Source organism: Mustela putorius, unplaced genomic scaffold (genome assembly GCF_011764305.1).
Source record: "Mustela putorius furo isolate JIRA1106 unplaced genomic scaffold, ASM1176430v1.1 tig00003859_pilon_pilon_pilon, whole genome shotgun sequence".
Lineage (NCBI taxonomy): Eukaryota > Metazoa > Chordata > Mammalia > Carnivora > Mustelidae > Mustela > Mustela putorius.
In genome coordinates, this window is record NW_025422011.1 from 10,013,175 (window position 1) to 10,040,367 (window position 27,193).

The 27,193-nt window shown below is 40.3% G+C and overlaps 1 protein-coding gene across 4 annotated transcripts in view; it reads right to left on the bottom strand.

The window, feature by feature from the left end:
* The window catches only part of TRIM44 (tripartite motif containing 44), a 110,073-nt gene that overhangs the window by 61,594 nt on the left and 21,286 nt on the right, over nucleotides 1-27,193 (bottom strand). For 3 of the 4 annotated variants that reach the window (XR_006602250.1, XR_006602249.1, XM_004755989.2), the window contains exons 2-4: nucleotides 24,828-24,905; nucleotides 22,778-22,843; nucleotides 2,110-2,349 (exon numbers count right to left, since the gene is read on the bottom strand). Coding sequence is in view for 2 of the 4 variants with exons in the window: in XM_004755989.2 (XP_004756046.1) it covers nucleotides 2,110-2,349; nucleotides 22,778-22,843; nucleotides 24,828-24,905 (384 nt within the window). In the remaining 2 variants the exon portion in view is untranslated. The remainder of the gene's footprint in view (nucleotides 1-2,109; nucleotides 2,350-22,777; nucleotides 22,844-24,827; nucleotides 24,906-27,193) is intronic. The other variant, XM_004755991.2, reaches the window with a different exon arrangement.

A 27,193-nucleotide genomic window follows, 5' to 3' on the forward strand; every position in this document is an offset into this window, starting at 1 on the left:
CTGGAGATTTTCTCTGATCAATAAGTTACCAGATTAGCTGGAACGAGAGGCTGTTAGATGAGAACAGCTCTTTGTAAAAGCTCTAGCCAGCCGAATGCTATATTTTGTTTTTAATAGCTTATTTTGTCCACAGCCTGGTCCTTGGGCCTTGTCAGTTTTGCATCCCTAAGGGTAATTCCATCAGAGTTAATAAGCATAGTGCAGTTGAGCACCTAAACTGGTTAGAGGATGGTTAAATACTGGGGAGGGACTAAATTCATTACTTGAAATGAAAATAAAAGAGTGGAGGCTATCTCTCAAAAATAAATCTTTATTTTTGGGAAAAAAAACTAGTAATAATAAATGTGGAGTTCCAATTTGGGGGGAATTTGGGACAGAGTTATGCCACTGATCCCTTGGGTTAACTCTGGTTGAAATTTTTGTTTAAGACACACAGTGACTACTTCCACACTATAAAAGTTCTCAGGAGAGCACCTGGGCGGCTCAGTCAGTTAAGCATCTGCCCTTGGCCTGGGTCATATCCCAGGGTCCTGGGATCAAATACTACATCAGACCCCCTGCTCAGTGGGGAGTTTGCTTCTCCTTCTGTCCCCTCCCCTGACACGGGCTATCTTTCCCAGAAAGATAAATAAATAAAAAATCTTAAAAAAAAATAAAAAGTAAAATCAAAGGTCTCAGGAATGCAAAGCTGTCTAGGGCACTGATTCTCGTCATTTTTCCCATGTATACAAATGGACACTTGACATACTGCACATAGTAGGGAAAGCAACATAAGCATTGGGATAGCCCAGACTTCAATCTGAATCCTCGCTCTGTTTTCTAACTAAATGACACTAGCTCAGGGTCTCCAGTTCTCTGCATCTCAACATCCCATCTGTAAAACAAAGATAATGAATGCTGATATAAGGGTTAAATGAAATGATGAATATAAAGTACTCTCTTGATTATCTAGAAACTTATTTAGGCACATACTTTCTTAATTCTGCGGAGGATAAAATGAAAAGAACAAGACTTACTCAACTCTTTTCACCCACTGATGAAGATTAATCAAGAGCTCTGTATGAGTGAAGCAGATAACTGTCCAACGGTCTCTGACATTTTCTGTCAGGATGGCTTGGACAATACCTGTCTCCTGAATGATAATCTGGCTCTTCAGTTGGCTCACTTATTCTGTATTTATTCTGTATACCCAGGCTCTCCTGGGCCAAGGCAAGACTGCTAGCTAAACAGTAAGTACCGTGAGTCAGTAGCAGTCCTGGAGAGTCTGCAGGACTCCCCTAGGTTTTCTTCTAGAAGGGCCTACCCTTCTGGCATAAGCTTGACCAGAATTTTCAACATAACACTATGAAATCTTAAGAAAAAAAGCTTTTCCCCAGTGGCTGAAATACAGGTTCTATAATACTTTTTTTAAATGGCTATCTTAAATTTTATTTTAGAATTACTTTCTAAATGCCTGAAAATGTTGTTTGGTAAAATGCATAAGACTTTTTTTTTGTCTGTTAGGAAATAACAATGAATACAGATATATTGGTAGTGATTCAACATTCACCTGGTGTCTTTCATTCACACCTTTTTTGATCGTTCCAGCGCCACATGCCTCTTTAATCTAACAGTTATACCCGCAATTTATGCAGCTGGCTCCACATAAAAACCAGGCTGAGGCACCTTTTCACTACTCACAGAATCGGTCCAAAGCCTTTCATTCTGGCCTGCTTTATGTGCCACTTCCTGACATTCTCATTCACCCTGTTCTCATCCCTATGATGACTTTATTTATAGGCTCATTTCACAACTTGGAATCTGTCAATTGCCTTCTTCTCTGGCTCTAATTTCTGGCTTCCTTCCTTAACTGTGATTAGTATTTGCCCTACTAACTATACTCCTTTAAGTCATGGTAGACAAATATTTTGCCAGACCCAGTTGCTGGGTGCAGGCCCTAGCAGCCAATACTTCCACACTGGTTTACACACCAGTCTAACCACCTACACCCTGAGCTTTCAATTCATTCATGTTTAGGGACCACAAAAGAGAGTTTCCAGAGCTAACAAACACAACAGTCAGTTTCCTACTGTTTCTCCTGCTACTAAAATTGTAGGCATTCTCCTTTACCTCTGCCTTTGGCTCAGCTGATTCATTAGAGGTATCAAGTTGTTCCTTGGCTTGGGCCATCTGAGTCATCAACCTGTCCATGTGGGACTGGATGTCTGCCAGTATCTCAGTCACATGAGCAGTGGCCATTGCTTCCTGGATGTCCACCAGATGAAGGGCCTTCTGCTCCTCATCAGCAATCACTTTCTGAACTTTCTTAAATTCCTGCTGTATGAACACCTTCATCTGGTCCCGGGTTACCTGCAGAACACAAACAAGTAAAGATAATAAGTTGGACTTAAAAAGAAATGGAAGATAGAACTGCTACTGTAAGTGCTAGGCAGTCCTGGCCAAAATATAACCCAACCAGGTTCCTATGTGGTCCAGAAGTTTTGGGAATATCCTCTAAACAATGTTCCCATAATACTGTTGATTAATTTCCTGGCAATCCTTTTGCCTTTTTAGTCATTAGGAAGTAATTCCTTATCTTTCCCTTTTTGCTCTTCCTTTTGTTCATTTTTTATACCAGGCAATACCTAATCACTTTTTAACAATTTAATAGGTGAGTGTAGATTATAAAAAATGAAATTCTTTTCTCTTCATCTGGATACCATTTTTCTCTTTGGAGGGTAATTACTATTAACATTTTGGTATGTATCCTTCCAGCCATTTTTCTTTCTAGTTATACATATATATGTATACAGACAATTATGTTGGTTTTTATATAAGTGGGTCACAGTGAACATTAGGTTCTGGGTCTTGCTTTTCTATTTAAAGTATGTTAGTACATACAGATCAACTTCACTCATTATATTATTTTTAACGTCAACATGAGGTGGATATATACAAATATGAATATTTATATATATACAAATAAAAAGATAAAGCATAAACATTAAATATTTTCCTTCTCAATGGAAATACAGAATATTTTCAGATTTTTGCTATTACAAACGACATTGTAATGAACATCCTTGGATACATCTCTTAATATTCGCATAAGGCTTTTTTAGAGACTTCTAGAGTCACTGAGTCAATTTATTTCATACTCTAAAAATACTGACTCATACAGCCAAACTGCCCTCCAAAACAGATGTACCAATTACATTCAAGAAGGTGTGACAACAGGCATTTCTTTATACATTCACCAATATTAGATCATGTCAAGCCTTAAAATGTTTATTCTCTGATAAGTAAAAATATATTATTGATTTATTTTGTAGCAACCACTGAGCATATCAAATAAAATATGACTATAGGCTCTATCTGTCTGGGGCATAAGGTAAACAAAGTGAGAACTAACAAAATAAGAACTTCTAAACTCTGTATCCTATCAGTAACTACACTTACTGATGCTTTTTCCCAACTACATGCATTTTAGGAATATTTTTGAACAACTCTGTACAGTGAGTAACTACAGGGAAAGGGCGACACAGTGGACAAAAGGAGAAAGGCCATGCGAGAATTTTAGAGCTGAGAGAAACAGCAGCTGTCATTAAGTGAATCCTTTCTTTGACAGATAAGGGAAGAGTGGCAGCGGCAGGACACCTGTAGAAGATGCAGGGACCACCAATCTTCTTGCTCCCAGGCTGGTGGTCCAGGCTAGAATAGTCTCCGAGAAGGAAAGCCAAACTGGGAAAAGCTATAACTGAGACTGAGGAAGAGAAAGTCTACAGAAGAGGGGACGATGGGCCATTTTTAATTAGCCTCTTAAAAACCGAAAGAGCCTTGATACTTTAAGCAGCTTTTGTAACACTGCCATAATAACGTCCAATACAAAATAAGGCCCGTAGGACACGTCTCTATTCACACATCAAGTGACTAAGTGACATAAGCCCTCAGGAATTCATTATACTCTCTGCAGGTACTCTTCCTGGTGTGAAAGAAAAGGGGAGGGGGAGTGTTAAATGTTATTAATGTCTCTGCAAATCTGTATCAGATTGAGAACTGTGATTTGTGTTTATTTATGTAGTTCCTTTTTATTTTTAGTGTGTTAATTTCAAGACTGTTATGCTTTATGATGACCTTTTATGATTGGATCTCGAACTTTGAAATAAATTAGGTATTATAAAGACCTGAGACCTTCTCTTCCAGACTAAACCTAGGAAATTTTAGCTAAGAGATGAACTTTTCTGAATGCCCGAGAAAATCTCTTTAACAGTTGCAAGTGACTGAAAATGGGGAACACAATAAAAACGGACTCGTAACCTATTTTACTAGCCCTCACACACACATGTGGTTCAGGTCAGAAGCTGACGTCAGTCAGGAAAGGTGTGGCCAGACTGCAGTAGGTGACTAAATCATGGGGCTTTAAAAAAAAAAAAAAAAATCAAATTCTCTATTTCTTGTTGTTTTACACAGGTTTTTCAACCTTTATTTTGTACAGTTTATCTCATACAGATCAGGCCACAAATAAGAACTGAAGCCAGAATAATTTATTCTCCAAAACCTGTATCCTTTTCACCCCCGTTCTCTACTAATCAACAAAAAGATATTCCCCAACTGAGTTCAAAATAGTAAGAACACATTTTTGGGTCACAGCTTCCATTCAAATCCCAAGGCCAAAGGACAGACTCCCTGGGGAACCTGGCATATAGTAGGTTCAGTACTCTGGAGAATGGACTCTTCCCAATGGCAGGAGTGAACGAGCTTTCAAAACTCCCTTTCAGGCTTCATTTCACTTCCCTGCCACCAAAACTCCATCCTGCTACAAACTTCACAGTTCTCCAAGAGCAGCAGACCCCTTCCATCAGCCCCGGCTACCTGAAAGCCACTAACATCATTTCTGCGTAGGTTTCTTAGAATTTCTTAGAATTTCTTCGGCCTCTATCCTACACCTCCTCAAAGGTGAGAGTGACAGTCTCATATTCCTGACTGTACTACATACAGTGCTGGTAAAAAGAAAATTCTACATATGCAGATAAGGGAAGGCTGGGTGTATCACAGAACAATAAAACTGGCGCTGTTAAGCTTTTTTAGAGCCATAGAGCTTCACTTACCCTAAACAAAATCTTAATGTAGAACCCTAAAACACAACAGAACTGAAAGTAGAAGTACTCTAGTTAAAAGAAAAATTTCTCCCGCCTCCTTGAAGGAATTCCTGGGCACTGGTAGTGGTCTCCAGGAAAATCTCCCTGCAATACCTGGGTCCCCTACACAAATGAAACCCTAACAGGAGCTGCCTCCCTTTGGTCAGTGCCCCTAATTTGATGAAACTTTAAAGTCCTAGGGTATGAGCCAGTTGATATATCTTGGTTATCGTTGCATTAGGCTAAAAATCTACATTACTACTTAAAGATAGCACTTTACTAAAATTACCTAAACACAACATTATAATTTGAAAAACTGAGTGGCTTATTTGTGAATAGTCGTAACTAGCTAGTGAAGATCTGACTGTTCTCATTACAGCTGAGTTCAACCTCCCATTTTATAGGCCACACACACACATGTGCAGTAATAAAGTTAAGCTTAGAAACCAGCTTTCCTTTCATCCAGTCCAGCATACTCTGTGCTACAATATATTGACTGTTATGATCCCTTTCTGCCTGCTTCAGGTCCTTCAAACTTACTTCTTAATTAAGATGTTTCCTTGGTCAACAGGCAGCTCTGTTATTATCCCCACTGAGATGTTATTCCCTCCTAAGTGAATCTTGGGATAAAGGATGCGCATCTGAAGAGTTAAGTTTCATCCCATGCTACTTTCTATATGCTCTTGTAGTTAATATTTCCAAGCTAGGATGGACCCAAGAGTCATACAGACTGGCACTTTACACATACATAATTAAACACATAAAACCTTGAATTAAGAACTTGTACTTAAAAACAACACCATTCGATATGCTTGACATGGGTTATAAGCCATTAACTCCTAGCTAGTTGGCTTATAAGAAACGAAGATTTTATTTAGTTTTCTATTATAGGCAGATTATTTAAAAAAAAAAAAAAAAGAAAAGAAAAGAAAAGAAAAAGGCATACTAGCTAGAAAGCATCATACTTTAAGAAAGATTTGTTCCAGAAAAGTGTTGCTGACATGAACCGAGAAAGATGGAACAGGATCAGGAGCAGGAAGCCACACAAAAGAAAAGCCTCTGAGTCTACATTGGTTGAAGAGTTCAGAAATACTTGTTCTACTAGCCAAATTCCCTGTGAGTAAGTTTAAAGGAGACATTGGGGAGGGTATGTGATTTGGTGAGTGCTGTGAAGTGTTTAAAGGAGGCTATTCCATGTTTAAAAAAATAAAAAAAAAATTAAAAAAAAAAAAAAAAAAAAAAAAAGTGTGAACTGTATGAAATAGTTTGTGAAGACTCTAAATACCTCCCCAAATGTCAAGAAGTACACTTTCACTCCCCCTTTCCTCTTCTGAATGGCCACTGTTCTAAAACAGAAAAATAAAAAAGCAGGAAATGCAGTTTTTTCAGATGCGACAAGCTGTCTTCACTCCCATCAGCACAGTACCTTCCCAGCATGCCAGTGTCCATGGAAACTTTCAGGTTGGGAATCTCAAAGTTAAGGCTTCTGTACTGCCTCTCATATGTATTCTGGCATTTTGCTCCAAGACAGCGCTTTCCAAATCTCTATCAGACTCCAGTGAGGGCAGGTGAGGGAAGAGCTTCATCAACGAGGACAAAGTCCTTTTTCAGTATCTTTCGTGTATGAGAAGAATAACCACTATTTGTGAATAAAACCAGTGTTCATTCCTAAGGCTTAGAAAATTATCCAGCAACCTAGAAATTGTTGTATTTTAACCTAAAATACAATAATAAAATAGTTCACAAACTATGAACTACATTCCATTACTAACATTCTTGAGTACAGTCAAATATTTTCCTGACAACCTGGTTAGAAGCCTCTGTTGCTTGGCTTTTACAGTGGGGGTATTGAGAAAAGAAAAGTTTACTGAAGTGAGCATTTAACCTCTTCCTTAAACCGATTTTCTCATCTTCATCAGAAAATGCAGACAAAAGCTGTCACATGATCATCTTTACCTCCTTTCATTACCCCACCGCATATAAATACAGCATCATGAGGTCTCTACCTCTGTATCTACCCAAAGAAGTAATAATAATTTTACTGTTGCTGTTATTAATATTTCTGTTTAAAAAGATATAAGAAATACACCAGAATGTTGGACAGTGATTACCTCTGATGGGATTGAGTACTTTTTTTTTCACTTTCAGTCCAAATTTTCTGTAATAATGTATAACACTTATTTATTCTTGAAGAGTAATTTTTGAAAAGAAATGAAGTTCAAAGAAAAAGTTAAATCCTGAATAAGATATTAGCTAATTGAATCCAACAGTGTATATAAAAAATTATACACCATAACCAAGCAGGATTGATCCCAGGTAAGCAAGGCTGCTTCAACATTTGAAAATCAGTTCATATAATCTATCATGTCAACAGGCTAAAGAAGAAAAATCACATTATTATATCAACAGATGCAGAAGAATCATTCGATAAAATCTAAGATCCATTTATGATAAAAAAAAATACCTCTCAACAAACCAGAATTAGAGGGAAATATTCTTAACTTCACAAAAAATATCTATAAATAATCAACAGCTAACATCACACTTTGTAATAAAAAACTACAGGGATGCCTAGCTGCCCCAGTTGATGGGGCATGTGACTCCTGACCTTGGAGTTGTGAGTTCAAGCTCCACAGTGGGTGTAGGGATTGCTTAAAATTAAAATCTTAAAAAAAAACAACAACAAACAGTAGTGAAAATCTATAGTTTTCCTGCTACGATCGGGAACAAGGCAAGGATGTCCATTTTTAAAACTCCTTTTCAACATACTAAAAAGTCCTAGGTAGTGTTTACAGACTGGGAAGGTAGAAATAAAGCTGTCTTTGTTCACAAATAACTTGGATGTTTATGTAGAAAATCTGAAAGAACTGGCAAAAAACCCCTCCTGGAACTAATAAGCAATTATAGCAAGGTTGCCAGATACAAAGTTCATATATAAACGTCAATCACTTTCCTATATACTAGCAATGAACAAGTGGAATTTGAATATAAAAACACAATACCATTTACATTAATACCTCCAAAGTGAAATACTTAGGTATAAACCTAAGAAAATATGAATGAGGGAACTACAAAATTCTGATGAAAGAAATCAAAGGAGAATTAAATAAATATAAAGATACTCCATATTCATGGATAGGACTGCTATATATTGTCAGATAGAAGTTCTCCCAACTTGATCCTTGGGTATACTACAACTCCAATAAAAATCCCAGCAAGTTATTTTGTGGATATTAATAAAAATGTTTCTAAAGTTTACATGGAGAGGCAAAAGATGCAGAATAGTCAACATAATATCAAAGGAAAAGAACAGAGTTGGAGGATACTACTTAACTTTAAGACTTACTATAAAGCTACAGTAATCAAGATAGTGTGGAACTGAGGAAAGAACAAACAAAAATATCAATAGAACAGAATACAGAGCCTAGAAATAGACCCACTAAATGTAGTCAATTGATCCTGAACACAGGAGCACAGGCAATACAATAGAAAAAGAGTTTTTAACAAATAGTGCTACAACAACTGGACATCCATGTGCAAAAGAAATTTAACCTACCTAGCCATAGAACTTTCATCATTCACCAAAATTAACTCAAAATGGATCACAGACCTAAATGTAAAATGCAAAACTATAAAACTCCTAAAAGATAATACAGGAAAAAATCTAGATGACCGTGGTTACGGTGATGACTTTTTAAATATAATTTCAAAGGCACTATCCATGAGAGAAACACCTGATAAACCAGATTTCATTAAAATTAAAAGTTTCTCTGTGAAAGACACAGTTAATAGAATGAGAAGATAAGCCATAGACTTAGCCCCAGATATATCTGCAGAAGATACATCTGATAAAGCACTGTTCCCAAAATATACAAAGAACTCTTAAAATACAATAATAAAGTAAAGAATCCAATTAAAAAATGGGCCAACAACCAGAACAGACATCTCACCAAAGATATACACATGGCAAATAAGCACAGGAAGGATGTACATCATTTGTCATTAGGGAAATGCAAATTAAAACAACAATGAAGTACCACTACACATGTACTAATATGGCCAAATTCCAAACACTGACAACACCAAAAGCTGACAAGGATTTAGAGCATGAGGAATTCTCATTCAGTGCTGATGAGAATGCCAAATAGTATAGCCACTTTTAGAAGATAGTTAGGCAGTTCTTACAAAACTAAACATACTTTTACCATATGATCCAGCAATTAAGCTCTTTGATATTTACCCCAAGGAGATGAAAATGTGTGTTGAAACAAAAACCTGCACATGGGTATTACAGCAGCTTTATTCATAATTGCCAAAACCTGGAAGCAACCAAGATGTCTTGAAGTTAGGTGAATATATGAATAAAACGTGATACATTTACACAACGAAATATTATTCAACACTAAAAAGAAATGAGCTACCAAGCCATGAAAAGACATGAAGGAACATTAAATGCCTCTTACTAAATTAAAGAATTTAATATGAAAAGGCTACATAGGGGCACCTGGGTGGCTCAGTGGGGTAAGCCTCTGCCTTTGGCTTGGGTCATGATCCCAGGGTCCTGGGATGGAGCCACACATTGGGCTCTCTGCTCAGCAGGAGCCTGCTTCCTCCTCTATCTCTCTCTGCCTGCCTCTCTGCCTACTTGTGATCTCTGTCTGTCAAATAAATAAATAAATAAAATCTTTAAAAAAAAAAAAGTTAATACAATTAAAAGAGAAAACGAAATAGCCCCTGAAATGGAGCCTAGAGAAGGTGGGGGCAGGGCACGTGGAGGTGGAGTGAGCATCCAAAGAGCCAGGTGGTTCCTCCACCTGAACCTTCATCTCAAGCATGTCAACATTTTCATTCTTTGCCTTCCCAGTTAATACTAGACCCTTCCTTCCTAATCTGATTTCTTTTTTCTATAATAAATCAAGGTTTTTTTAAAGCCCTTTTCAACTTAAGCCCATTAAAATAATGGCTTCCATAAGAGCAAAGCACTTAGCACACACTGCTGCTGTCATCTGAAGGTTCTCCCATGGGAGCTTCAGTCATCCTGAGGCCCCTCAGAAGAGCAGATTTTAGTGTCTTGAAAAACTCTAAAGAACATCTAACTCGGTCATCCAATAATGACCAAAGTATGAAGCCACTTACTTTAGAGAACTACCAGGCTCATAAATGAGAAATGGACATCCTTACAGTACTAGAGGGACATTGGCTTCAGGACATTATACAAGCATGGTGGCGCTAACCCTAGTGATACAGCTTGTGTGATCAAGTGGGAGATGGAGTTAGGGGCAACGCTGTGTGAAAAGAGAAGGCATGCCTAACTTTGGCCTGATTCCGTCACTGGACATTCTCTTGTCCTCTAATCCGTGACAAAGACAGAGCCTTATGAATAAAGAAATGAAAATATCAAGAGCCACCATGTGTGGGCAGTATGCCAGGGCTATTACATATATGTTTCTCATCTAACATTCAGATAGGTAATGATATTTTCATTTCATGTTAGGGAAACTGAAGCCCACAGCGACGAAGTCACCTGGCCAGTGCCACACAGCAGGTAAGCTATGGAGCAAAGATTCACCTCAGGTCAGCCCTGGTCCAGGTCAGTGTGCTGACAACCACTCCACAGAGCACCCTGATACTGAAAAGGAAACTGAGTGCCTGAGAAGCAGTGTTAGACCACCGGAAAGCAACTCCGTAGAGGAGCACCCTCAGGATGAGAAGTCAGAGGCCCTGAGTGTTAGTCAGTCCTGTCTTTTGGAACCAACCAGCTATGTAACTTGGGGCAAATCACTGAATCTCTCAGACCCTCAGGCTCCTGAGCTACTAACCATGAAAAGCCAGTTTTTCTTTTATCTCTAAAATGATACAACTGCATAAATTTTGCATTCTTGGAGCAATTAATTCACCAGTCTGGATTTGTCTCTAATCACAACTGTCGCCAAAACAAGAGCGGCTTTGGGGGACGAGAAATCTGCTTTAGAAATTCTAAAGGTGACACAAAATGAGTGTAAAGAGAATAAAATAACCTTTTTCCTTTGACGATGCTACTCTATCAAGCAATTACCCTTTCTCCTACCTTTAACCACCAAGTTTATTTGGAAGGTCAAATAAAGTCTGCTGTCATAAACACCAGTGAAGAGTCTACCGGTCGCCAACTCTATTTAATCTCACTACTCACCTGTCTGTAGCATTTAGCACTACTGATGCCCCTCAGTCTTTAATTTCCTTCCAGGGTTTCTGTGAGCCTGGCCTTCTCTGGCTTTCTGTCAATCAGCTCCATCCCTACAATTTTACAAACTTTCTTTCTATCAGCTCCATCCCTTTACAATTTTACAGACTATGATAGAAAAAACTCCTCTAACCAGGATTTTTTCAACCTCAGCACTACAGATACTTGGAGCAGATAGCTTTTGGTATAGGGAAAATGTCCTGTGCCTTGTGAAATACGCAGCAGCACCCCTGGCCTCTACACAGAAGGTGACAGCAGCATCACCCCTCACCTCCAGACCTTGTCAAATGTCCTCTGGGGCCCAAACCACTTCCTCTCCACACCTTCCCCCTAAGTAATTCCATCCCACTTGTACGATTCAACTCCTCCCTCCACAGAGATGGCTCCTACACCTGGATTTTTCTCTCCAGGCCTCCAGCCTCACAATTCCTTCTGATGTATGTCTCTGCCTGGATATTCTTCTCTTACTTGAACCATGAAGGCCCAAACTGAGTCCTCTCCCACCTCCTCACTGTTAGCACTGCTGCCTTTACTGAGTGCCCAGATAGCAGGTACTACCATAAGCATTCCACATGTGTTACCTCAATCGTCACGATACCCAGCGGTAACAATTATTATTCTATCAATTTTATAAATGAAGAGACTGAGGTTCAGATGGGATGAAAAACCTGCCCAAATTCATACACAGAGTTAGTGGCAGAGCTGGAATGTGCACCCACACAGCCTGACTACACAAGCTTCCTTTTAACCACAATATTTTTCTTCCATGTCTTCCCTTCAGACCTTGACCTACTTCCTGCCTTCCCCACCACCACAGTTTAGGAAATCGCCCAGACTCTAAATTCTGGAGGTAAATTTTACTTTCTCCACCAGGAACATGTCTCCATCTCTTCTTGAGCTCTTGCACGAAATGGCGGTCAATACATTAAACCGTCAGGAGCTGTGCCACATCTGCCTCTCCACCACACTGGCTGAAGAAGCCTGCCCTTGTGTCTGTGAACACCCCCTTCTCTGCATTCTCTTCCACTACTCTCCACTGGATATCTCTACCTGGTCTCTAGACCCGAATGCTCCATTTTAGCTCCACCTGCCCCCTTGCCCCAGGGCCTTTCAGCTCACTCCCACTGTCACTCATACCTCTAATTTGCTGAATAAAACCGTAAGTCCCAAAGAGATGCTGGGTGATCCCCCAATCTCCTCCTTGGTGTTTAGACCTTATCTTTATCTTACATAGTCTTTGGTTTGGCCTGTACCTTCAACTCAGGTAGGAGCCCCATATTTCAGTCAGAATACTCCAGCCTTCCTCTATTTCTGCCAGAGTGCTTCTTCCTAAGACTATAAACGTTGGTTCTTGAGCCTAACTACTCCTTTTCTTTAATAGCTTCATGTGTATGAACCTGTAGTATGCTTCTTCTGAATCTCCTCCCTTTCATGGTTTTCCATCCCCAAATACAAATATGAATACAAACATACACGCAACAAGCACGTGCACACAGACACGCAGCACTGGAGGCTCAGGACTGCCTCCTAAAGGCTTTGTACTGGAAGGATCCTAACAAACACTTGAACTGAAGCTGCTAATCAGCTAGGAAGCAGAGAGCGACTGTGGGTCCCCAGCGGTCTGAATGAGACAGGGTCACAGCCGACAGTGGACCAGCCCTTCCTGTGAGAGATGGAGATGCTATGGTCGTGGCATCCCTGCTGAGCATCCCCTCCTATTTGCGCTATCAGCGGCTATGACTCTATTGCCATGACAACTCGATGTGGAACCCCATGTCGTGGCACTGAACTGGACTCACCAGAGAAAAGTGCAACAGGAATGCAAGGCTCCCTTTGAATTGATACAACTGCTTGTGCTCTGGATGCTTGTCTTCTTACCTGACCCTGGGGTGGCAATAAAGAAAGCAATCACAGACTTCTGAGCACCACTCTTCCTGAATGAACAGGAAAATAATTCTGGGTGACCTCCCCTATAGAAATGTGAAAGCAGAAGCAGTCCCCAGAGACACCCAGGGCCTGTACAGAAAGATGAGTGAGAACTTCTATTTCACCTTGTTTTCTTGCTCTTCTTCCATCTTAACCTGTGCATAAGCCAGAAAGACAGCTTGTGCTTCAGAAATTATCCTGTAGGAAGTGGGAGGTAGGAACTGACATGGAAAGTTTCAGGGGCAACTAAACAGAAATTATACTATTTTTAAGCATTTTAGACTTGAACACACAAAGCACGCTTATATTACCTGCTGAAGATTAGAGCAATTTTAGAACAAGACTCACCCCTCCACCTTCACTCCACTTCTCTATGCGAACACTTGCCCTGCAAAGCCACAGCTATTTGTATACTATCGAAACCAAACAATGCGCTCCACCAGGAACGCTCAGGAAAGGGCGCTGGGGTGCCGGTGTCAGTCTTCCTTGCTACAACTGTCTAAATGGCACACCTCAGGGAGTCTGTTGTGGTGGAGACAGAGTGCTGACTCTGCTGTAACTCAATGCTTCTGAAGCTCAGAAAAATGAAAATTTTATTTGGCAAACAGAGGTAGTAATATGCTCACAGACCTTGTGACGTTTACACAAAATAATACATAAAAAGCACTCACTACTCTCTGGGCACATAGGAGCATCAACAGAACTATTCTGCTGGTCCAGGTAACTGGAACCATGGACATTTATTCTGTGCTTTTCACAGGTACCCACTGAGCGTTCACAGATAAAGACTCCCCAATTAGTTTTCCTAAAGAAAGCAAGCCTACAACCTTGGGAGAGCAGATTTTAATTTCCCAAAGGAACACAGGAAAGACTTTCTCATAGAACCTATGCATGAAGACTAAGGAAGTCAACCAGAGGCTCCCTGCTTCAGTCTTAGTAAAGGGCCACAGGCTATCAAGGAGCAATGTTTGCCTTTTCTAGTTTGATACAATCAGATACAGTCTACTTCAACCGCACAAAGGCAAAGAACAGAGTGTAGGACGGATAGATCACATTCTGCCCCTCAGCTGCCACACGCAGTCTATAGGTATAGTCAGCCCCTCAAACTCCCAACCTGCTTCTATTATATGTCTCTCTTCTGCAGACTAAAACCCTATGACTGTTAGCTACTGGAGCAGCTAACAATGCTTACCTAAGAACCACAGGGCTTGTTAACTAACTACAGTTGCTAAAATATTTTTTGGGCCCCCAAAGGCCATGCTAACCGTCCTCCCTCCTTCCTTCAAGATTTCATTTACATATTTGAGAGACAGCACGAGTGGGGTTAGGGGCAGAAGGAGAAGCAGCCTCTTTGCTGAGCAGGGAGCCCCATGCGGGGTTCCATTCCAGGATCAGGACCTGAAGCTGAAGGCAGATGTTTAACCAACTGAGCCATCCAGGTGCCCAATCCTCCATTATTTTTTTTTATCTCCTCCTCAAAAGTTCCCGTTTTCAGGGCACTTAGTAATAAAGTGTAATATGATTAGCCTAGCTTATGGATGACAATAAAGGCTCAGACAAATCAAGAGGGACAGGTCATCTGATTCCAAGATCTGAGCTATTCCACCATAGAAGTAAAAGAAAGCACGCCATACTCAATAGTTTTTTTTCTCTGAAAGTCTGAACAAACGCTCTATTGGTATACTATTCCCAACCCATCTTCCATAGGTAAAAGTTAGTTATCTCCTACAACTACTAACAATTCTATATAGCAATCATAGAAAGACAATTTATTGGCATCATTAGCCTTAGACAAGTTATTAAACCTCTTCAATCTTTGTTTCTTGATCTGTAAAATGGAGATTACAATGTCTAGCTAATCAGGTTGAGTTAGGAAGTAAGGAGCTATCAAAGACTCTATTTCACTGGCCACAGAAGTAAACAGAAGCCATTCAACAAAGCATAGTCATCAACTAAATCACTGGGTTGAATGGACATTCTCCGCAGACAGATGGATTTTGTCCTTTGGCTAAACGCAGTCAGGAGAGATGTGATTCTCAAATTTTGCTGTTTATATACACAAACAAGCATCTACATACAGACCTGAGGTAGACTGAGAGTTGCATTCTGTCACTTCAGCCTTAAGTTATCAAAAAAAACACCCTTTTCCTTGAGCAGACTGAGTTTTATTTCTGAACTGAATGAGAGGTTAAGCAGGAAAAGGGAAAGAAGGGAGACAGGAGAGGAGGAGACCCTTAAATAAAAGTCTGGGTGGTTTTTATCACTATCATCACACTAAGTTTTATATGTAGGCACCCAGGCTCCTAAATTAAATGTCAAATACAATCCTGCACTGGCAACATGAAGTGTGGCTGCTTTGGGGGAGCCCTGACAGCTCCACTCCCCTGTCCATGTTGGTCATGTAACAAGCCTTTCAAGCTCTGGCAGAGAGTGTATTACCAAGGCTCCTGTCAGGGCAGACAGGAGCTGGAGCAGGGGGAGAAGGACATCACAATGTGTTAATTTTATTAAGCTGTTTAAAGCTCAATCCCTTTGCTTTCTAACAATGCTCCAGCACACCAGGCAGCTCAGAAACCATGCCTACCCTGGTATCAAACTGCCTAGAGCTGATTTGTACAGTACTTCAATTAAGAGCTCTTGTGCCCCGATAGAAAGAGGATGGCCAAAGGGTAAAGCTGCAGGAGAAGCAGGAAGAGGACAAGAATCTCAGTGGTGTTTAAAGTGAGGACATATCTCCTAATGTGTCTCTTAAATGTGACACTTACTTTTGTGACTCTTAATTTATTTTTCTTTTAATTTGGCACCAGGCCATTTTGCTAACTAGAGAGTTTGCTCCTAACAATAAACATAATTGCTTCTATGCATTTATTTCTTGTTTCTATTGGGAATATATGGACACACAGCTGCAAACTCCCAAGGCAGATATATTTGCCTTAACTTGAACCGGCAATGGAGCTAATGAACTAACCCCAGGCAAGGCAGCTACGCAAGGCCCTGAGTCAGCCAGCCAGCCAAGCAGCAAGACCAAGGGGCTCCAACTCTGGAGATTTAACTCAATTTATCTGTACGCTATTATCACTCAGAAGAGGAAGCAGTGGTCCTTTAAAGTGTCACAAATCCTGGGAAGTGTTAATTGATCAAAGTATGGAATCTAGTTTCTAGACCTTGATTTATTCATTTGACAGAGAAAGATAGCAATAGAGGGAACATAAGCAGGGGGAGTGGGACAGGGTGAAGCAGGCTTCCCACTGAGCAGGGAGCCTGATGTGGGGCTCCATTCCAGGACCACGGGACCCTGGGATCATGACCTGAACCCAAGGCAGAACGACTGAGCTACTCAGGCGCCCCCAGAATCTACTTAGTTGTAAACTTCGTGGCTTCTTTTTCTCTGCAAGGATCCAAAGACCTCCTGAACTATGGGGGTGGGTTTGCTGTGTCCAGGGATCCCGGCCTCCTGCTGGAAGCGGGGCTGGATCTCAGGACTAGGAGAAAGCTAGCAGCAGTCACCCTGGTCAGGAGGCTGTACTAAGCACTTTAAATGGATTATCTCATTTAATCTTCCTAACGACCCTATGAAGCATGTACCATTATCGTCCCTTTCACAGCCGAAAAGAAATGAAAAACCTGAGACCTGAAGAGATTAAGCATTGGATCTGCCTGAGGCAGAACTGGTGGTCAACACTGGAGGTAATCTGACCAGGTGCAATCTAATCCAGAGCCCACGCGGGTAATAACTGTAGAACACTGCCTCTCCCTGACAGGTAACATCGGGTTTCTGCCCCTCATCCCTGCCTGGAAGAAAGGAGAAAGACAGACTATTCACTGGCCTCTTCCACTGAGCACCATTTTCGCGGGTTAGCCTTCCTGAAGCATGTATCCGCACTGCGCTTCCTTCCTGCCAGACAGGTGCCTGCTGTATGGCTAGACCAGCTCCTACTTACCCAGTCGTCTGCTGGCTTGCTTCCACAGTCTGGGTGGTACGCCTCATGCTGCTATGAACACTGGGGTCCAGTTTTTGTGTGGACAAGTTTTCATGTCTCTTGGGTATATACCCAAAAATGGAATTGCTAGGTCATATGGCAACTCTATGTTTAACCTGCTGGGGAACTGCCAAAGTGACTGTACCACTTCCAATTTTTCTACATCCTTGCCAAACAGAAAACTTCTCTTTATTGAGAAAACTACAGAACTGTAGAACTGTAGTCCTAAAAACCATCAACCTTCTTCAGCTCTGCCCTTATTGCCTGGGTCACGTCACCTCAGGCAGGAACGCTTCTCTCCGGGCACCTCAGTTTCCTCTTCTGTAAAGCGGGGGATGGGAGACAGCCTCAGATTTCCCACTGAGCCCTCCATATATTCATTTAATCCCATCCTGTGAGACACCCTGGGGGTGGGGGGCGGTGGGGACGCTGTCAAAGGGACAGCTGGGGGCTGACTTCATGACTATGTGTCTGACTGCATTAACTAAATTTCCACTGTACCCAAATAATCTTAGACTGTGACTGGCATGTCTGAGGAAAACAAACTTCAGAGTGTGCTTATGCAATTAGGAAGAAAACAGAAATGCCATATTGGGTAAAAGCTCCGTTTGGTAATAACAGCAGACTGGCCTTCAGGATTTTAGTTTTCCAAGCGGCAGTTCAAAGACTGAAGTGAATTCAAATGATAAAAATGTTTATAAGGGATGATGTCAGGTGAAAAAAAGCAGGATACAAACTATGTATGCATGTCTATACATACAAAAATACATACAGTTATCTAATTGTATATATACTTACACACACACATAGAACAATAATTATCTAGAGAGAGAATACTAATTCTCTATTGGAAAGGCAAAGCACCATGATATTAACAAGTTTTCTCATAGATGTATCTTAAAGTGTGATGCATTGACCATGTGCATTAGAATCATCAAGGCTGTATACTAAAAAAGCAGTCTCAGAACTACCAAATTAGATGTTCTGGGTGAGGTTCAAGAATCTGCATTTAAAAAAAGAGGTATTCATGTGGATGGAACTAGAAGGTATTATGCTAAGCGAAGTAAGACAGAAAAAGATAATCATCATATGATCTCACTCATAGGTGGAATTTAAGACACAAAATAGAGTATCTTAGGGGAAAGAAGGGAAAAATAAAGTAAGACAAAATCAGAGAGGGAGACAAACTATAAGAGACTTAACTACAGGAAACCAACTGATGGTTGCTGGAGGGGAGGTGGGTGGGGGATGGGGTAACTGGGTGATGGGCACTGCCGAGGCACATGATGGAATGAGCACTGGGTACTATATACAACTTATGGATCACTGAACTCTCCCTCTGAAACTCACAACACACCATATGTTAATTAATTAAATTTAAATAAGATTAAATTAAATTGAAAAAAGAGGTACTCAAAGTTTACAAATGACTACAGGTAGCAGATTTCTTTTCTTCTATACACAGTCTGTTTGTCCCACAGTTTTCTACAGATGGCATGTATTACTTTTATAATTGGGGAATGGGGAAAACGGGAAGTTGTTTCATTTTGTTTTCATAAAGGCAGGGGGATGGTGAAGGAGGGCAAAGAACTTATTTCTCTTCTTTCTACCGCCCAAGTGTCTACAGAGGATGAGAAGGGGCTGCATCTGGTCCTTGGCGGATACCAGGCCTCAGAGCATGGCTCAGGCCTGAGACACCACAGGTACTTTCCCATCTGGTGTCTTCCATCACTAATGGGAAACTACCGAAGCACCAGCCTCGGTTCTCCATTTAGCCAGTGCTAAATGCTCTGGGCTGTTACGGCTCTCCCCATCTTCCCATACTGTCTGTCGGAAAAGGCCATTCTCCAGTCCTGGACCCTGGAGGCTGCAGTATCCAGTAAAGGCAGGTAGAAGGAGAATGTGAGGGAAAAATAGTCAGTGAATAGTTATACTGCTAAGGAGGGCAGCACATACATATCTTTATATTTACTCATCCATGGGTTCAACAATCATGGGCAGGGGAAGTACGTGAAGTATGACACATGTGAAGTCCTAGTCCCGTCACTTACCAGCAAGCTCTTTAACCCCTCTAAACCTTGGATTGCTCCTCCATAAAACAGGACAAATAATATTTCCTTTCACAGTGTTACTATACTGGATAATGCGCATCTATTACCGTGCATATCTATTACTATTACATCATCTAGTACCCACCAGACTAGAGCTTGAGGGCACAGAGATAAAACAAAACACTATGCACACCCTTCAAGAATGCTATTTACAACTTCTTTTTTTAGGAAAAGTGTACAAATAGGTCAATAATTCTAATAACTTTCTAACCAAAGGAACACTTTTAAATGAATCAACTTGATAACTGAAGCAGCTCAATTATCTGCTTCAGTTGGATGCTTAAACACTGTCCTAGAGAACACTTCTGTCCTGGGGCAAGGCAAGGAGAGCATGAGGCTTGGCTTCTCCCTGGGAAACAACAGGACACTAACAACAAGAATTCAAATAGGTTTTGCTTATATCCATTACTTTTTGTACATGCAAAACCTATCATTTTTTGAGTCTTTTTATAAAAATTTTATTATTTTTTAAAATATTTTCTTTTTTTTAAGATTTTATTCATTTTTTTTGAGAGAGAGAGAGAACACAAGCAGGGAGAGGGGCAAAGGGAGAAGCCGACTACCCGCTGAGTGGGGAGGCTGACACAGGGCTTGATTCCAGGACCCCGACCATGACCTGAGCCAAAGGTACACAGTTAACTGACTGAGCCACCCAGGCACCCTAAAACCTATCATTTTAACAAGAGTCTGATTAGCACAGGAGAGTGAAGGACTGGGCTATGTTCCATGTCAATGATATCAGCTACTAAAATGAACTGTAAAGTTCTCTTGCAGTTATAAAATGCTATGTAAATGCTAAATAAAAATAAAATAATTCTCAGATCTATTTAATTTCATGTTGTTAGACAACTCTCTTGTTTTAAACTTAAGTAAGAACACCTTTAGAAACCGAATACAGGGAAAAAAAAAAACAACTCGATATGTTTCAGGCAGTGTTAGTATGGCTAAGTCCCATCTTTAATCCCACTCCAATCTGAGAGAATAATATGAGCCACCTGACCTGAGTTTAAGGCCCTTTTCTTGAGAATTAACTTCTCGTAACATTAGTATGATTTCATGATACACAGCTGCGTTTCTGTTCGTTTCGAGCACATAAGCCATAGGAAACAAGGAACAGCACATGTTAGATGGAATCAATACTAATAGAGAGAGTGGCTGTTATTAACTGCATAATGAGACATTAGTTGGATTGGGTTTAGCATGTTATGTTTTTGGTTCAATGCTTTCTGAGAGGCTGGGCAGCGGGAAGGAAGGGAAAGAAATCAATGTGCTTTCTGAGCTTGTATCCTCTGGGTATACTAAGAAAGATAACAGCACAGTCACTTCACAGGAGAGTTGTAAGTAACCCAGAATACCTTCAATTTCTTAAAAATCCCGGGAATGGACACAGACGTGCATACACACATACCTGATTAACGACATCTTTTAATTTTCCTAAAGTCTAGCATATATATAAGAAATCTACAAACAAAAACCCTACTTGGTACAATAAATGTTTCTGAAAAGTATGACCGAAAAAAAAAGTGTTTATAAACTGGACCATATCACACACATTGGGATGCCTTATTATTTAAAAGACTACTTTCAATTAAATAAACTAAAGATTGGTATTAAAAATACTCTCTCCAGGAGCGCCTGGGTGGCTCGGTGGGTTAAGCTTCTGCCTTCAGCTCAGGTCATGATCTCAGGGTCCTAGGATGGAGCCCCACACCAGGCTCTCTGCTCAGCAGGGAGCCTGCTTCCCCCACCCCCACCCCCACCCCGTCTCTCTGCCTGCCTCTCTGCCTACTTGTGATCTCTCTCTCTCTTTCTCTGTCAAATAAATAAATAAATAATCTTTAAAAAAATACTCTCTCTGTTATATAGAAAGTTCTAATCCCTGGAGATATGTATCCTTTAAAACAGGGCTCACCATAGCAACATGCATGTACACAACTTAACCTGTGCCTTATTTCCCAGCCACCGCTGGCTCTGTTTTTCTTCTCAGGCTCACCCCTAGTGGCTGGGATTTGGTGTCTCCTGCTATTCCTCTGGTTTTATAACTCAACCAATTCCTGTCCCATGGCATGAGCCTTGATCGTCCTCGAAAATCCCGACTAGAACTCCTCTCACTCTCTTGGGCCTTGCAGGAACCCTGCCCTCTCAGGCAGCCTCAGAATACCTTTCCTCTCCCCTGCTCCTTCTAGACTTATTTACAAGGGCCCTTCTCATTATTTACTGAAAGGAATGAAAAAAAAATCAAAACAAAAGAGAAGGAACATCACCAGATCACCAGGGTCAGCACAACCTCTAGTCACGCCAGACCCACTGAATCAGCAACTGCGGAGGTGGGCCCAGCACTCTGCAGTTTAGAGGTCCTCCAGGTGATTTTTATGAACACTAAAGGTTAAGAACAACTGTTCTGGAAGAAAAAAGGGCACCTGACAAATATTTTGGACAAAATGAGGCTTCTCATTAAGAAAAATTGATAATCAATGACATAGAAGAATGTCCAAAATATTCCATGTACTGAAACCATAAGTGCAGTATAATTCTTATAAAATATCTTAGAAGTATATTTCCACATGGAAAAATGTCTAGAAGGTTACACACCAAATTGTTAATAATAGTGGTTAGCTTGGGGAAAAGCCATTTGACTTTTCCTTCATGGATTTCTGTATTTTCTAATCTATAAGCATATATTATTTCCTAATTTTAAAAAATGGTTAATGTAGTCATCTTCCACTCCTCTCTGACAAAACTCAGAGGTAAACATTAACTCAGTCCCTAACAGATTTCAGTGTCTGGACTAATGAAGTTTTGTGATGCTTTAGGGAATTCTAGAGGAAGTGAGGCAGAGATAGTGCTCAGTGCTTCATGGCTCAAATCAGTGTTTCTATGAAAAGCTCCTGTGTCTGGAAATGACAGGTCATAAAGCCTGAGAGATTCTGCCCTTCTTAAATAGGCCAACTTAACAAAGGGATGGTGGAGTTCTGAGGGAAAGCAGAACAGATTAAAAACTTCCCTTGGAAGACAATTATTTGTTGCAAAAATTATGTATATAGCGTCCCATTTTCCACCACCCCACTCCCCAGCCCTGTTTATGATCTCGCAGTCATTCTGCAATTACCTTAGTCCTTCCTCAACCTGGCTCCAGGTATACAGTATATGCATATGGCAGACCAGAACAGGGTCTGAAAATAAAGGAGACTGGTAGCAATACTCCAGAACAAGATAGAGAGAAGAGAAAAGAGGTGAGTGTGTATGCACATATCCAAGATCAAGTCTGGTCCTAAGAAATATTCTTTAGCTCATGATGTACCATGGGAAAATCCTCAGGTTTCTACAAGCTGTTCTCATGGGATCATTCAATTTTTTTCACCTCTGGCAAGTTTCCTATTAGAAGCACTCTATGCATTCATAAAGGACCCCAAAGCACTTTACCTGTATTATCATCATGCACAGAAGCCACTCAGTGTAATCTGTATACATCCTCTTGCTCTTCACTGCCTACAAGCATATGGGTGGGGCAGAAACAGAAAATACGGTTGTCTCCTTCAGGATAGCTGTTTTGCCCCAGAAACCAGAAAAACTCAGTTTAAAAAAAAAAAAAGCTTTCAGTAATCCTTAATAATTAACTAGTTCATCTTCACTAAAGGAAAACTACTTATACCAGGAATCTTTACTTTGAGCTAAGAAAATTGATAAAGGTTACACCAATTTTATTCTATCAAGATACTCTCTATCTCTGGAGTTCTAACTACACCAGAAGACAAGAAATATGACCAATGTCCCAATGCTTTCAATGCTGTATGAAGAGAAAGTTATTTTGTAGAATGAAGACTGAAGCTACCTTTTGTAAAGGTTGTCATCGTGGGTCTGCCTCGATAGTGCTTCAGATTAGAAAAATGGGGCACAAGGTGATTAGATGGTAGAAAGGAGATGAACACCAGTGCTTGGTGTGCAATGTGACATAAAAGAAAGAGTACAGGCAGTGAAGTCAATTTGAATCCCAGCTCTAAATTATACTATAGTCAGGGCAAATGGCCCAACCTCTCTAAACCTCCGTGTCCTTATCAATAAAATGGGAATAATAAGCTACTCTACCAGGTTGTTACAAAAAATCACAAGTATGTAAGAGCAGAGGGGGGAAAAGAAGTTAGTGGATAGAGAGTTTCAGTTTGGAATGACTGAAGAAGTTCTGGAGATGGATGGAGGTGATGATGAAGGCAGGACACAATAGGAATACTTAATGCCACTAAACTACACATTTAAAAATGGTTAGCATTGGTGGTTCAGTGGTAGAATTCTCACCTGCCACACGGGAGGCTGGGGTTAAATTCCCGGCCAATGCAAACAGCAGATTCCCCACCCCCCTACCCCTGCCTGCCTCTCTGCCTACTTGTGATCTATCTATCTCTCTGTGTCAAATAAATAAATAAAATCTTTAAAAAAATAAAAATAAGGGGCGCCTGGGTGGCTCAGTGGGTTAAAGCCTCTGCCTTCAGCTCAGGTCATGATCCCAGGGTCTCTGCTCAGTGGGGAGCCTGCCTCCTCCTCTCCCTCTGCCTGCCTCTCTGCCTACTTGTGATCTCTGTCTGTCAAATAAATAAAAAAAATCTTAAATAAATAAATAAATAAATACATAGAAATGGTTAAAGTGGTAAATTTCATTATGTATATTTTACCACAATTTTTAAAAAAGATATGTAAGGCTCCTAGCACAGTGTCTGGCTCTCTTAGTGAGTACTCAAGAAATGCTCGTCTTTTCCCAATATAAAGGACTTTAAATTTAAAAAAGGGGGTTGGGAATACAAAAAGTCAAACAAATTTGTGCTCCCTTCCCTATCTGATTGTGAAAGGCTTTGACTCTCAGGCAGAGCCAGCTGGGACCAATAACCAGTAGTGCTACAGGAGGTCTCCGGGTAGGAAAAGGGAAGCTGTGTTATGTTCAGATCCCAGTCCACCCCCACCCTGGTAGAGAGTCTCCCAGAATATCAGTCTTATAGCTCCCAACATATTTCGAAGAAAGCCAGGAAGCTGAAACCATTTCCCAGACCACACTCCAGGTCATGAAGACAAAAGCATTCACAGTGGCCACTGGTTCCTTTAAGTAGGAGAGAGACAAGACACTAGTGCTGAACACCAACCGGATGGGTCTGGAGCTTGTTCCAGTCCCCATTAAGATGATCAGTACCTTGGATGCCTTTGACTGAGTTTAATGGACACAGAAGACAGGAGTCTCAAAGGCCCGTTACAGGAGGATTAAAAATGCACTTGTCCGCAGTTCAGGGAAAACAATGATTATATGTTATAAGTCATAGAGAAGGGAAAAAACAGATGACTTATCTCCAGGCATATTAAAACATGGCTTCTGATAGGTAGGCTTAATTAGATCTCGATGCGATGTTCAGATAGATGATCACTAATATCCCTCAAACCTAGCTCAAGGAGAACGAAACACAATACCAATCAATTCCAAAACAATACTTACCTTAGGATCTGAGCTCTTGAACTTCAACCTTTCCACCAACTCTATCATAGCTGCCTTTAATCCGCCTGAGTCTTTGCTCTGAAAGAAAGAAAAGACAGGGATCATTAGACAGAATTTTGATGCTCTCTCAAACACAAACAGCATTTCATGGGACAATGAAATGGAAAGCAATTTTTTCTTCTTATTAGCCAAAAGAACTAAATGACTAAGGAAAGCTGCACTGCCCATCTTCCTCTCTCTACTGGACAAAGAGGGTCGGGGCATAAATTGCCCAGTGACCTGACAGAACTACTAGAATGAAAATTAAATGCCATTTGCATAGGCTGACTCACTGCTTCATCTCAGGGTTCAACTGTTCACTGTTGACTGTTCACTGAGTGAGGGCCGAGCCTCTGAAAAGAGATTTTTATCTAGGATGTCCATTTTACGACCTAGTAATTTTTAACTTAAACTTCTACATACCAAATACAGAAGTATGCAGTATTAAACATTCTTACAGAAATAAAAACAAAGAAAATGAAAGATTTAATTGGAAATAGTATTACAGTGTACTGGTTGAGTACAGGTTTTTGAGTCAGACATATAAGGTTTCAAATTTAAGATCTGTCATTAACTAGTGGATTAACCTTAGGTAAATTATAGACTTTCTCAAAACCTCCTGTCCCTTCTATAAAATGTGAATAATAAACAGGGTTATTTTGAGGCTTAAGTGGAACAGTGTCAAGGTATTGCCCAGTATGTAGCACATAGGAAGTGCTCAACAAATGTCTCCTCTTATAATTATTGCATTACAATGATTTTTTTAAAGATTTTATTTATTTATTTGAAACAGACAGAGCATGTGTGCGCACAAGCAGGAAAAGCAACAGAGAGAGAGGGAGAAACAGACTCCCCACCAAGCAGGGAGCCTGATGCAGGGTCAATCCCAGGATCCTGGGATCATGACCTGAGCCAAAGAAGGCAGATCCTTAACTGACCGAGCCACCCAGGTACCCCTGTATTATAACAATTTAGAGTAGAACAGTCCAAGAGAAATGTAAGCCACAAATCCAAGCCACAAAGGTAATTTTAAGTTTTCTAGTAGCCACAAAAATAAAGTGAAACTAATTCTAATAGATTTTTACTTAACTCAGTATATCTAAAATATTATCTCTGCAACATGTTATTTCAACATGAGACATTTGATACATTTTTCATACTAAGTCTTTGAAATCCAGTGTGTATTTCACATATACACTATTCAGTTTAGACAAACCACATTTCAAGTCCTCCAAAGCTATATACAGCTAGTAACTACTGCACTGGTAAAGAGAGATTCAGAGAACACACTCTAGAGCCACACAGCCTGGATTCAAGTCCCAACTCTACCACTGGTTACGTGATCTTAGGCTAGTCACTTCGCCTCTCTATGCTTCTATTTCTTTATCTGTAATACAAAGCTAATAACAGTACTTACTTCACAGTGTTATGGTAAGATTAAATGAACTAATACACCTTAAGGTGCTCAGAAAAGGACCTGGAACACGGTATATGCAACAGATTCCTGAGACATTTTTATTACTGTCTATCTGCCTCAAAATGTTTTAAACTCCTTAAGAGTAAGAACTACAGCTTCTATCTCTGTGTCTGTGCCCAGCATCAAGAAGGTTTTAAAACAGCCTGCCGAACAAATGAGTGAATGAATACACAATCTTAAGACATGAATGACCTAATTAGGATACATATGTGTAGAACATTCCAAAATCATATAAATTAGTTTATTTTCTTATCTCTACTCTTGTGTAGGATCTGGTAGAATCATCATCTGCATCTTAGCAATGATGATAAGGAAGCATGAAGAAGTAGAATGACTGACATTTTTATGGGGGAAAGGATAATCAACAGGTACAATATAAACAAACACTACAAATATGTGTTACTCAAAATTGGTCTCAGAATCAGTACGATTTTCCAAATTTGCAGAACCAATTCCAATTCCTCTAAAATAGGAAATTCTTACTAAGATCCTTTATGTAGATTAAAACAGACTCAAGGCTCAGTCTTGTTTTCCCTCTAACTCCCTTCTCTCCCAAATCTATCCAGCAAAAGCCTGGTGTAACATGACTAGATGGGTATCTGCTTTAGATATGCTCTCCAAACACAGCATAGCTGACATTCCCATTCTAGCTGGGGTTCTAAATTTTAATAGTTTGTAGTTTTAAAATAGTGGTTTACAACTCTCCAAATTTCATCACCAATTTAAATCTTTAATCTCTGTGATCTCAAAGCAGACAGCTGGGAAAAAGAATCTGGAGGTCACATACCAGAGAGTGGGTGAGACCTGATGTACCTAAAAAAGGGTTAAGTTGCCAGACACAATCCTGCTT